This window comes from Manis pentadactyla, chromosome 4 (assembly GCF_030020395.1).
Source record: "Manis pentadactyla isolate mManPen7 chromosome 4, mManPen7.hap1, whole genome shotgun sequence".
Lineage (NCBI taxonomy): Eukaryota > Metazoa > Chordata > Mammalia > Pholidota > Manidae > Manis > Manis pentadactyla.
The window spans coordinates 96,032,564-96,044,883 of record NC_080022.1 but is presented as its reverse complement, the minus strand read 5'-3'; the positions used below and the strand labels follow the sequence as shown (position 1 = coordinate 96,044,883).

The 12,320-nt window shown below is 50.5% G+C and overlaps 1 protein-coding gene across 1 annotated transcript in view; it reads right to left on the bottom strand.

The window, feature by feature from the left end:
* Positions 1-11,948, bottom strand: part of SYT6 (synaptotagmin 6) — a 60,633-nt gene extending 48,685 nt beyond the window's left edge. Inside the window, exon 1 of the mRNA XM_036923383.2 lies at positions 10,649-11,948. Within this exon, the coding sequence (XP_036779278.1) occupies positions 10,649-10,976 (328 nt within the window). The 5' untranslated portion in view covers positions 10,977-11,948. The remainder of the gene's footprint in view (positions 1-10,648) is intronic.
* Positions 11,949-12,320: the final 372 nt, after the last annotated feature.

Below are 12,320 nucleotides of genomic sequence, written 5' to 3'. Positions count from 1 at the left end.
AGCGTCCACATTTGGAAGCTCTTTGAATTTCTATTCGAGCTGTTACTATGGCCAGACTAATAGCAGTCATTTTTGTATACAGCTCTCTTCCTCAACAGGCTGTGAGGCCTTGGTGACCAGAGGCTTGGCCAACTCATTCTCTTCCCTTAGCCCACCCCCACTTAGCCCAGAACAGGAGCTCAGTAAGCAGTTATTGAGTTGACTTGAAGTAAAAGAGATCGAGCATACTCTCGAGGCAGGGATTAGGTCTAATGCTGTTTCTGTATTCTCAGAGTTCTGCACATAGTAGGCTCAATAAATACTCACATTAAGTCAGAATTTGAGGTACACAGTTCATTCCAAAACTAAATACAAAAGATTCCTATAGCTGTCTTTCCCCATTCCTGCGGCCTTTTGAGAACTTTGTTGTAAAACTGGTATTTTTTAATGTCATGCTTGGTTCAGAGGCAGGTGTTCGCTGCCCCACCCCCAGCCCACGCCTGCCCCTAGCAGGTGCCCATTATCCCAGGAGAGCTGTGATGGAAGAAAGTATTAAGCAGGCCTCCTATCCCACCTTTAGGAATGCCCCCTTTGAGCCCAAGGCCTCTTCTTACTCTCAGCAGAGAGGTCAGAAAGTTCTGAACCAATGAGACTACTGGTAAGGTATGCACAAGGGTCACTTGTGGATAAGCCAGCAGAGGAGTCTTGTATGGCTTGCACAATGGTTGAAAAGTTGAGAAATTCCACCAACAGTGTCGTCACACTAGATTTCTGACCGCTAAGGAAGAGGCCAGGTGGCTTGGTGAGTGGACCTATGCTCCTGCGGGAGGAACATGCTCCTAAAGAGCACCCCTGGGAGGGGTGCAGCCTCACCAGTTCCACTCCCTATTACCTGCCCAGCCCTGCAGGCCTAGGAGTTTGCAGCCTCTGGCTTATCCTGTCCCAACCCCTATGAATCTTAGGGCTTAAGGTGAGGAATAACCCTGTAGGTACGGAGGCCAGGCTGTGCTTTTGCACAGGGGAGCAGTGGTCCAGTGGAGGGACTTGCCTGGGCTCACAGGTCAGACACAGAGCCTGGACGAGGATCAAGATAGGACTCTTTCCATTGTCCCAGCCTTTTTATCCCTGATTCAACTGAGGCTACAGTAACTCTTGTGTTTTTTAAATTTGTCTGACTTAGGGCATAGCACAGAAACTAGCACATGAGAATGAATGAGTGAAGCAATGAATGGCACCTAAAAGAGCTGCAATTATCTCTCAACCAATATTTCCTGAGGACTTGGTATGTGCCAGGTGCTTAGTAGGCTTGGAGAACAGAGATGCCAGCCCCCTTCTGGAGGAGCCCAGAGTACGCTCACAGCACACAGGCCCCAGGGAAAGCTGTCCCGTCTGGAGGGATCTGAAAGGAGGTGAGAACACCAGCTACCCTCTCTGGGGAGCACTGCCTTCAGACTCCCTGGATGTAGGGTGCTGGCCTTGATCAGCTATGAACACCTGCATGAATAAGGTCCAACAGCAGAGAATCCTCAAGTCCGTAGCCACCTACCCCAATTCCCAGGCCCCTGCACAGAGATACTGGAGGCTTTTCCCAGCCAGAGGACCTGGGGGGTTAGTTCTTCACCTAAAGACAGCCAGGGACCAGCAAAGCTGATTCTAAGTTAACTTCGGGACTAAAGGTCACCAATGTGGTATATATGCATCCCAGGGACACAAGAGAAAAAAATGTCAGATTGTTTTAATATTTCTTTTTTTTTTTTTTTCCTGGATAATTATTTTTTATTGAAGGGTAGTTGACACACAGTATTACATTAGTTTCAGGTGTACAACACAGTAATTCAACATTTATATACATGATAATTCTAGGTACCAGCTATCACATACCAAGTTGTTACAATATTTTGACTATATTCCTTATGCTACACATTACATCCCGGTTACTTATTTATTTTACAATTGGAAGTGTGTATATATATATATATATATATATATATATATATATATATATATTATTTTTTGTGTGTGTGTGAGGGCTTCTCTCATATTTATGTTTTAATATTTCTTTATCTTAAAAATAAAAAATTTTAATTATTCAGGTTGATAGTAATAGGAATGATAGCATTTTATTATTGGATTTAGTCAAGTTATTGACCATTACTACACCCAAGGCACAAAGTGCTTTTTATGTGTTACTCATTTAATACTCCCCAGTGAAATAGATATGATTATTATCCTCATTTTGCAAATGAGGAAACTGAGGCACAGAGGAGTAAGTAGATTACTCCTCTAATAAGTGGTGGGACTGGGATACAGCCCAGGCAGTTCAGCTCTGCAATTCCCCTTGGGAGATGTGTATATAACATGGGAACAAATAAACACATATTGGTGGTATTAAATCAAATAATTTTTGCTGCTATGAGTTCATTACCAAAATGGTTGGAGACTGTTTCTTTAGGCCCTGATGCCCCAGGAGTGTACTAGGAAAGCTACTGGATATACAAGCTCTTACTCTAAGTACCTGGCCACGTCCGGGCCCTTCACGTTTGCTGCCTGTCACAACCGCTCTGGACGCACTCTCTGCAATATGAGTCCCCTGAAAACAAAAGGCATTTCTAGGGCTTTGCTTTCCTTTGATCATACATTTTACTTGCTCTGATAATAATTAGAATTTTAATGAGAAAGGGGGAGAAATGGGGGGAATCCAGAGAGCATAGAATGCATTTAAATGTTCAGTCTAACAATAAAACTGAATTCATAAATGAAAAGAGAGGTGGGGGAAGGGGGCAGGCAGAAGGAATCAATTTTCCTCGGTGTGTTTGCCGTTTGAATGCTTCTCCATGTGACCCTTGGCTGTTGTTCCTTCAGAGCCGTGCTTAGGGAAAGCCGAGGGGTATGGATTACTGGGAATCAGCACCCAGTGCTCATTACTGGTCATGTAAGACCAGGAGATCCTTCCTCTGCCTGGAGAATCTTCTTCCAGGAAATCTCCCAGGCAGGTAATGTGAGGAGAATCGGACCCCGATATTGGGTAGGTTCACTCCCACAGGGGGTACAAGGTAGTGAGCAAGGCTTGGTAAGAGCAGAATTCAGCCAGGGCAGGGGGTGATTCTATAGGATTTAGCCCCTTTAAAATCGCTGTAATTGGCCTTGAACTCAGCCAGCCCTCATAGCCTGGTGAAAGGTGCATTGATGCTGGGAAGGGTTAACTCCTGTCAGGCCTAAGGCTGTGTGCAAAGGCCCAGATCACCTCAGACATGCACCTTCCTACCCAGTACCTGCTGGGGCCAACCCACCAGGATTTGTTGCTTTCTAATAAATTGCAGGTGCAGAAGTAGCCTTCAAAGCCTTTTTCCCCCGCTTACATCTTTGAACCTTAACACTGTAAGGCAGAGAGTATTTTGATGGGCCACTCAGCTACCTTTTGAGTCTCAGTCCAGTGTTCTTCTTACTTGTACCATGTACTGGCTTCACCCATGCACCATGCACCCTTCAGTAAAGGAGAAAGCCCGTACCACAGCACTGAAAGAGAGAAAAGATTTTCTAAATATCTGTGTTCTTCCTCCCTCTCTTCTTCCTTCTTTATTTCCCCCTGAGTCTGGAGAGAAAGAAGCACTGCCCTGGGGTCAGACTGGGCTCAAAGTTCATCTCCACTGGCTATAAACTGTGTGACTTTTTGGCAAGCGACTTAGTCTCTCTCAGCCTCAGTTTTCTCATATATAAAATAGGTATAATACTAGTATCTACCTGATAGGGCCACTGTGAGGTTAAATGAGATAGAAAGTATATCCAAAGTGCTGAGGACACAGCCTGTAATGTTTGCCAGCAATACAGTAATATTAGCTGTTTTATTGGAGTTATTTAGTCCTACCCAGTCCAGCTTTGAACATCCCCTTGTTTTGAAATTCCTTTAGTTGAAAGAACATTTGCCAGCTATGAACACTAATCAATAAAGATGGCTTTGACTTCATCATTACGGACCAGGAACATCTTGCTAACAGAAATAATGCAAGTATTTCTTATATAGCTTAATCTCTCTAGGTCTCAAGACATAATATGTGCTATATTAAAGATCTTACATCTCCAAATTTTTCTATCAATAATCATTTGCTTGCTACTTGTCCAGTTTTGTTATTACCATCACCAGCCAGCTGGTGAACAGGAGTGAGCTCCAAAAAGTAAAATAAAAATCATGGAAAGAAAATCAACAATCGAGGACATGCTATGCTCTTGCAAAGTGTTCTTGGAAATTGGGGAAAGAAGTCTTTACTCAATATTAAGCATGAAGCACCTTCATTCAGGTATCAGAGGAGTGCAGTATTCCATGGGCACCTGGTTTGGGAAACCACATTAGCTAATTACCCAGCAGCCTCTGGGTAGAGCAAAGAGTTATGGGTCTAGCTTTGGAAACATACCCAGTGGCTCTGTGCTGTGCAGGGGCATATGGCTTCTAGTCCTGGCTAAGGAAGCAGACTTCATTGCATGCTCAGACACCAAGTGGACATCTCAGGTGAGCACCAGTGCCAGAATGACCACAGAGTATCCATCCACATTTCTAATTGTGTGACCTTGAGCAGGCTACTTAACTTCTCCAAACCTTGGTTTCCCCTTTTATTTAATGGGGATTCTAATTACCCCTACTGCACAGAATCATTATGCATATTAAATAAATAACACTTTGAGCACAATGCCTGGTACATGGCTAATGGCTCCCCAAATGTAAACTGCTCTTATTCTTCATGTTTTGCTCTTTTGGTAGAAAATAATAATTTACTGCATACAGAAGAGACCCAAAGCTGGGTCCTCTGAGGCAGGGAAAGGGACACCGTATCAGAGGGCAAAGCTCTTGAGAGTCCTCAGGCCCTTCATCTCTGCTGGGAAGTTAAGATCTCCCTGAGGTCATCAGGAAGGACCTGCTTGTCACCTTAAGTGAGATTGTCGGATAGAAGGCTCATGGCTTTCTTCTCTCCCTGGAAAATGCTGGGTTATTAATAGGTAACCCAGGGCTTTCTTAGCTCCCCCACAGTCACTTCTTTCCCCAAAGACAGAGCCACAGTGCTCCCTCCCCTTCGCTCCACCCATAGTGTTAAGATTCATCAGCAATTCTTATCACCTGCTATTGTTCCCATTTTTCTGATGGGCTTCCAGGTCAGGAAAATCCATTTTGTAACATTAACCGGCATTCTTGCTAAGAGATTGTAATTGAAAAGATAAACTAGGGAGAGGAAGTGAAAAGAAAGGGCCATTTCCCTGCTCCCCCCAAAGCTGGAGAAGTGTTGCTTCTGGGCTTGGGTTTACTGGTGGACCCTCAGAAATGGTGAGTGCTGGGCTGTAAAGAGCAGGAACTGCATGGGCCAAGAAACTCTCATTCAGACACGACTGGAACGTGGACAAGGACTACCTGACACCAGACAGCAAGCAACACAGAGGCCCAAGAGCCCGGACAGAACTGCCTACTCTGGGAAGGGAAGACTCTGGGCAGAACTATCAATATCAATAATATTTGCTGGTACTATTGTTATTGTTCGTTCATGGTTAGCACTGCATCCTGGTGATAGTATCGCATTTAATTTTTACAGCCTCCTAAGAAATTAGCATTCACCTCTTAAAGATAAATTACCTAAGTTTAGAGGTATTAACTAAATAACTTGCTCAAGGGTACATTGTGTAAAGCAGAAGAGCTGGGATTTGAACCTGGGACGTTCTGATACCAAAGCCCAGGCTCTTGAGCCAGTCTTTGGGCACTGGAGGGCTGAGCTGAACAACTGTCAACAAGTCTGGGCAGAGAAGCTGGGGAGCCATTTCTTTATTGTAATCAGGAGAGGGTTGGGGGCGCGTTAGTCCCCATCTCTTTCATCTTCCCTGGAGAGTGCAGGCAGCCTCCAGGAAAATAACCAGTGGCCTCTGGAAAAGTCGCTTCCAGAGATTTTGGGGGGGGGAGAGAGAGAGAGAGAGAGAGGAGAGAGAGGAGAGAGAGGAGAGAGAGAGAGAGAGGAGAGAGAGAGAGAGAGAGAGAGAGAGAGAGAGAGAGAGAGAGAGAGAGAGAGAGAGAGAGAGAGAGAGAGAGAGAGAGAGGAGAGAGAGAGAGAGAGAGAGAGAGAGAGAGAGAGAGAGAGAGAGAGAGAGAGAGAGAGAGAGAGAGAGAGAGAGAGAGAGAGAGAGAGAACTATTTTGAGGCTCACAGATGTGGTCCATTAATATTAAGCTTTGCCATGGCTTGTAAATTTATTGAGAGAACCTGGTGTAATTAAATTCAGGGTTAGGGGGAGGGAGAGCAGAGAGCCTTTGCTTTCTTTCCTTCTTTCAGAGATCCAGGCCAATCTACCAATGGGGATAATTAGCAAAGTCCAAACAGAGAAGGAATTAATGCTCCTGAAAAAGCTGTGGTGAGGAGAGACGATGCTGGGCTAATTATGGCCACACCAAGCTTTATGACTGGGTGCCAGCTTACACCATCATTAAGAGATTCAGAGATAAATCGGACACTAATGTGGAATGTTATAACAGAGATATTCTGTTTGGGCATTAATTTAGCAATCATTAGTATTATTATTTTGGCAGATGGTAACTACACCTTCTGCCTGATTAGTCAGGGCATGTGGCCCCTCTCAATGTGGAGACCAAGGCTGGGGTGATGAAGGGGAGGAACAGACAAAGAGCCAGAAAGACTCTTTTCTCTCTGCCCCCCTCTTCCAGTTTATACCTGCACATAGTGAGAGGCAAGGTCTGCCTGGTTCAACATGGAGCAAGAAAGAGATCAGCAATAAAGAGAAGGGAGGGTTGAGGTTGTGCCATATAGCTGAGTGTCCACAGCTGGATGCCCTGCTCACCTCTACTGTCAAAAGTCCCTCTGATTCAAGTTCCTAAGTGTGGCTCAGTCCTTCCAGCCTTCGCAGCCTCTCTTCCTAAGCAGGAGCAGCACGGTGCCATCCAGCTCAGTCTGGATTCTCCTTTACCTGCTTTTCCCCACTCCAGACAGAGCCTACACAGACCCTAAAGAAACATGGCTTGACCCTGATGTCTCTATCTTGTCCCAATTATTTGCAGCCATATGTTATACCTCCAATGCCTTGGACAGGGAGGACACAGTAACATTAGAACTCTTAGAAGAGAACAACTTTTGTACAGAAGTTGGAGGAATGGAACATTCTGGATCCACCATCCCCACTCTTAAAGTTCCCACAATGAGAAGAAGAAGAGATCTTTTAGAACTGTAAATCCAAGGGCTCTACAACTCCTAGATACTGGACCCTGGCCCTAGAATTTTGATACTCAAGGCACACCTAGAGTCGGAATATCATCACTATGATTTCAAAGGATTGTGCACTGCACCCTTCCTCAAAGAAGTTAAAATTGCAGAATTCCTGCCTTCCAGCAAGGAGTGAGGTAGTGACTGGAGTATTCAGTTATAGAAAGAGGACTTTTGTTTTTTGATGAAATGCTGTGCATTTAATTTGCCATCACAAGCAGGAAAAATATTTTTGTGCTTGCAAAAGGCCAACTTCAAAGCCAGGTGGTTGAGTCACAGAACATCTCCAGAGTCATTAGAAAAGTGAACAAACATCACATCTCATGGCCATATGTAAGTAGAAGAACACCTGTTCCTGACTGCCAGCCTTTGTGGGGCCGGGCGGCTCAGGACCACCCCTCGGGTTCCTGGAACACCTCTGAACCTCTCAAACCCAGAGCCCATGCTACCCATACCTAACTCTCTGCAACCTGGCCTTTGTAAAAAACTCATTCACCTCCACAAGGCAAGGGACACAAAGGTGGAAAAATATCTGTCAGTGTCCACTGTGGGAGGTGGCAGGAGGAAATGTATTAGGGAAGAAAATGGACCCTTTACCTTTAGAGTTTTTAAAGAAAAAAAGGAACTTGCTTTTAGCTGGGATAATTTGTGTAGAGATGTTTCTAAGTCAGGGTCTGACGGACTGAGATTTTCTGTATAATTTCTAGCACCTACCCTGGTGATAGCAGAGGCTGAATCTCAATTGTTGAGTCTCAGGGTGTTACTAGAAATCCCATGAGCTAGATAGAGACTTAGAGCAGGAGGAAGGCGGGGGAAAACATACAATGAATGGTAAGGGGAACTGGGCATGCTCTGGCCACTTGCCTTCTTCATGAAACTGCAAATAAAAAGGTCCAGCATTTCTCTGACTGGGGAGTCTGGACCCAGGATGCAGGGAGTAGGTTGGGAGGAAGGACACCTGGGGACCTGATCCCAAATGCCACAGCATCTCCCCAGGCCCTGTGCTCATCTAAACCCCAAGATCCCAAAGCCACTCTCCACCACTTTCTTTCTTTTGCTATGATCAAGGGTCTCCTTCTGCCTCCCCCATCCCTTTCAGCCCCCTAGCTCAGCCGGGGCTTCCTGAGGCTTGTGACTCAGCAGTCAAAGTTAAAGTTCCCCAGAGCTGACAACTCAAATTCGCTTTCTGAAGCAGCCTGCTGGGAGGGCGCACTGATTCATCTGGGCATGTTGGCTCTCACTCCTCAGCCTTTTCTGAACCTCAGCCTGGCCATCCAGGTACCTGTCATTCCAGACTACGGGGTGTCCCTCTGAAGTCAGAACACCAGTGCCTTCCAGTATCATGATGTGTTATGCACATACCACCCCCTTTTCCCGCCCCTCTACCCAACATTTCTGCCCTGGACAGACAGGAGGGGCAGTCTCCATCCAAGGTGGAACTTGACAGGTGTGTTCTCACCTTGAATTTTTCCCTTTAGAGTGTGAAAGGTCAGGAGCAGCACTCAGGGCCCCTGGAGACGGATCATTGAAGGAAAAGGTGGAAGGGAGCTGGGAAGGCAGACAGGCAGGGACTCCCTGATTTGGGAAAAGTGTCCCTCTGAAGTCAGGTGGGTACAGGGAGTTGGGTGGTAGGAGGTGATGGCACCAGAGAACCAAAGCCTCTTAGTATTTGTGGGCCTAATCTGCTTGGAGATTCTTCACAAGGGAGAATCAACCCCTCCAGCCTCCATCACTGTACCACCCTCTAAACATTCTTTATGTCTAACCTCAGTCCCTTCTGCTGCAGTAATCGACCCATTGCTTAAACATTGCCAGGGCCAGTGAGAGGGAGGGCGCAGCGCCCCCTACAACCTACACAGAGCTGGGGTGGGCTCCACTCCTCCCAAGACTGGACACAACCTCTTCCCACACACAAGTATCATTTTGGCCCACTACCCTTCTCCCTCTCCTCTACCCCGCAGCGGCCCTGTTCCTACCTACATCCTAGGTAGGAACATCCTAGAACCTACCTACATCTCTGACCTTTAACCTCAAGTAAAAACAGAACCCTGGACCCTGCAGCCTCTTGGGTAGCTTACCCCACCTGTACGTGCTCCCGCAACCTCCATTCCACTCCCGGGCAGGTCCCAGGAGAAGCCTGTGGAGACGAAATTCCCGCCTCTTGCAGCCCCTTGCTCCCTTTTCAGCGCGCGTGGTGCGCAACTGCGGGGCGACCCCTGCATACCCCAAGGTCCGTGGGGTCAGTGTCAGGGGACAGGAGGGGTGGAGTCTGCGGAGCCAAAAGAACCCCGGCGCTTTGGCCCCTGCAGGATCTCCCCACCCCCACTCCGCATTCTCTCGAGGCCACGCGCTGGCCCCCAGACGCTCCCCCCGGAGGTAACGCGACTCGGCATCCCCTCCAGCCCAGGACCCTCCAGACGTCGGGATCCGGACAAAGAAGCCCGGCTGCAGCTGGCGAGCTTGGCCGAAAGGCGCTGCTGGTGCGGCAAGTAAAAACCCGGGGCCAATCGGCCGCCACGCTGCCCACCCTCCCCGGCTACGGCCGCCAGGGCGCGACACGCCATTCCCGCTGTCGCGACTCCCGGGAGACGCCGCAGCTGCGCGCAATGGGGCCCGGGCTCCGGACTCACCAGCTCCGGCGAGCTCGGCTCGGCTCGGGCTCCCGCCTGGGCTCGGCGGCCGCCTGAGTCCGCGTCCGGCGCAAGGTCCGCGCCGTTCGGGCAGGAGGAGCCCGCTTGCCAAAGTCGGCGAGAGGCAGCGGCTCAGTCGCACATCGGCCCCGAGTCCGAGTGAGTCAGAGAGAGACCGAGGGAGCGAGTTATAGGGGCGGGGGTGGTGGGGAGGATGCGAGACACCTTACCCCCCCTCCCCCGCCCCCCGCGGAGATGCAGAGAGCCACTCGCAGCCGGAGAGACACCAGGGAACAAAGACCTCGTGCCAAGTTTCTACCTGAGCAACCCAGGGCGCTCGGGCAGCGTTCCCCGAGAGAACAGACAAACGGACGGATAGCCCGCAGACGAACCTTGGGACCTCGACAGCCCCAGGAGACGAGTTACTTCCTTAGCTAGGATGTCCTTGTCTCTTGCTCCACGGACCCCTTCCCTGACAGATGGCCCGCAGGGCAAGCGGAGAGACGCGGGGAAACTGAGGCTCCGAAGGGCGCCAGGTCCCGCAGCCTGGCTTTCCGCGGGGACCCTGCAGTCTTACGGGAACAGGCAGGGGGATTCTCTCCGTGGTCCCCTTCGCATTTCTCTGCTTGCCCTGCTGGCGATGGGGCCAGGGTGCTGGCTGACACTGGTTCCGAATCCAGAATCCTGAACTGGAGTTCTCTCTCTAGTTCCGGGGCTCCCTGGGCCCGGGCTTCGGGGAGGAAGAACAGCCAGGGCGAGAATCCAGGGAGGGAGGGGGCCTCGGGTTTCCCGTTACCTGCGTCGGCCGCGCTCGGGCTCCAATCTGGGGGCTGCAGCTCGAAGCTCCGACAGGTCTCCACGTCCAGCCCGAGAGGGGGCGGCCGAGCCTGGCACAGAGAAGCCAGGACCGCGAGCGCCGCCTGGCACCGAGGCCCCCCGGTACCCCACACCCCGCTCATGCCCCGGACACCCCAGCCCTCTCCTAGCAGTTGCCCGAACCAGCGCCACGGCCGAACTGGGGCGGGGCAAGGCGGCCCCAGGAAGACCCTCCCCGCAGCGGCCCCCTGCGGTTCACTTCGGCTTTTAATCACTTCCCCGCAGGGTCTCCGCCCCTCACGTGGCATCCCGTGGCAGCTGGCAAGTCTGGCGCCTCACGGCCGCCCCCTCTACACCCAGGGACGGGTCTGAGTCCCGGCGGGTTCGAGGCAGCGGGGCCCGGTTGTCCCGCATCCTGGAGGGTGCAAGGCCTCGGAAAGAGCCTGGGATCTGGCCACCCATTCACTGCCTGGTGTGATCTCGGGCGGCTCTGAACCTCAATTTCCTTATCTGTAAAAGGGGTATAATGATTACTAGTGCTTCACGGGCTCCCTGGGGATTTACAGATAGTGTTTGTGAAAAGGCTGGGTAAATTGTGACATGACAAAAAAGTGGCAACAAAATAGATAAAAACTTTACAGAAAGAAGGATGACCCGCTGGGGGTGGGAGGATGTTGGCCACAGTTCCTGACTGGAGAAGTTAGTCAGACTTGCCTCAAGTCCCAGCTTCGGAGGCAGAAGACCCTCAGACTGCGGGGCGATGTGAACTGCAGCAAGACTTTCTGAGCCCCGCAATCCTGCGGTCCCTGGTACCCGCACGTTGCTATGGCGACGGAAGGCAGCGGCCGTCTCTCTCCATGGCAACCGGAGTGGAAAGTTTCTGGTGATTGGGAATGGGGGCTTTTCAAGAGTGCGGTCTGTTCCTGCCAGACCCACCTTCCTGCAATGTCCAACACCATCGGTGATAATGTAGCTGTCTGTTACGCATAGCAAGGGCCAGAAAGACCGAAAACCAAACCGCAGGAACGAGGCTAGACAGACTTAAGGCAGAAATGTGGCGTGAGGTCCAGGAGCAGGTTGGCCGACGGGCTCCAAAGCCCGTCACTCAGCCCTGGAGATCTATGGCCTCCACCCGGAGCGGCCTTGCGGGGGCTGTCACCGACGTCTCGTGTCCTCGGCTTGTCGGCAAGTGGGCCCGTTCCTGTGTGCGGCTTCCCCGAAGCTCCAAGCTCGGGTCCCTTCGACTTCCCAAAGCTGGGAAGGAAACTTCAGCTGGAGCTTCCGCAGGCCATGGGGCTGATGTGTACCCGGGTGGCGGGGGTTGGGGGGAGGAGGGTCTTTCCTCCTAATTAAGTCTCTAATTGGAAGTGGCTCGGGCGGTGACTCACGTTCCGGAGGGAGGAGATTCGGAGCCCCAGCTCCTGGCGGTCTCCATCTGTGCCAGCTGCGCTAAGCCGGCCCTTGGACTTGGGAGTCCTGGGCAGCCGGTTCCCCGGGGTTCAGAGGCCCAAGCCGAGGCCTGAGAGAACCCTGGCCTAACCTGGCGTTTTCCCCCTCGGGAAGCGATCTCTGGCCCTGTCCACTGTTCTGAAGGTCCAGTTGGTGCGACAGTCGCATGGGCAGACGGTTGGATGGGGGAGGCGGGGTGGGGG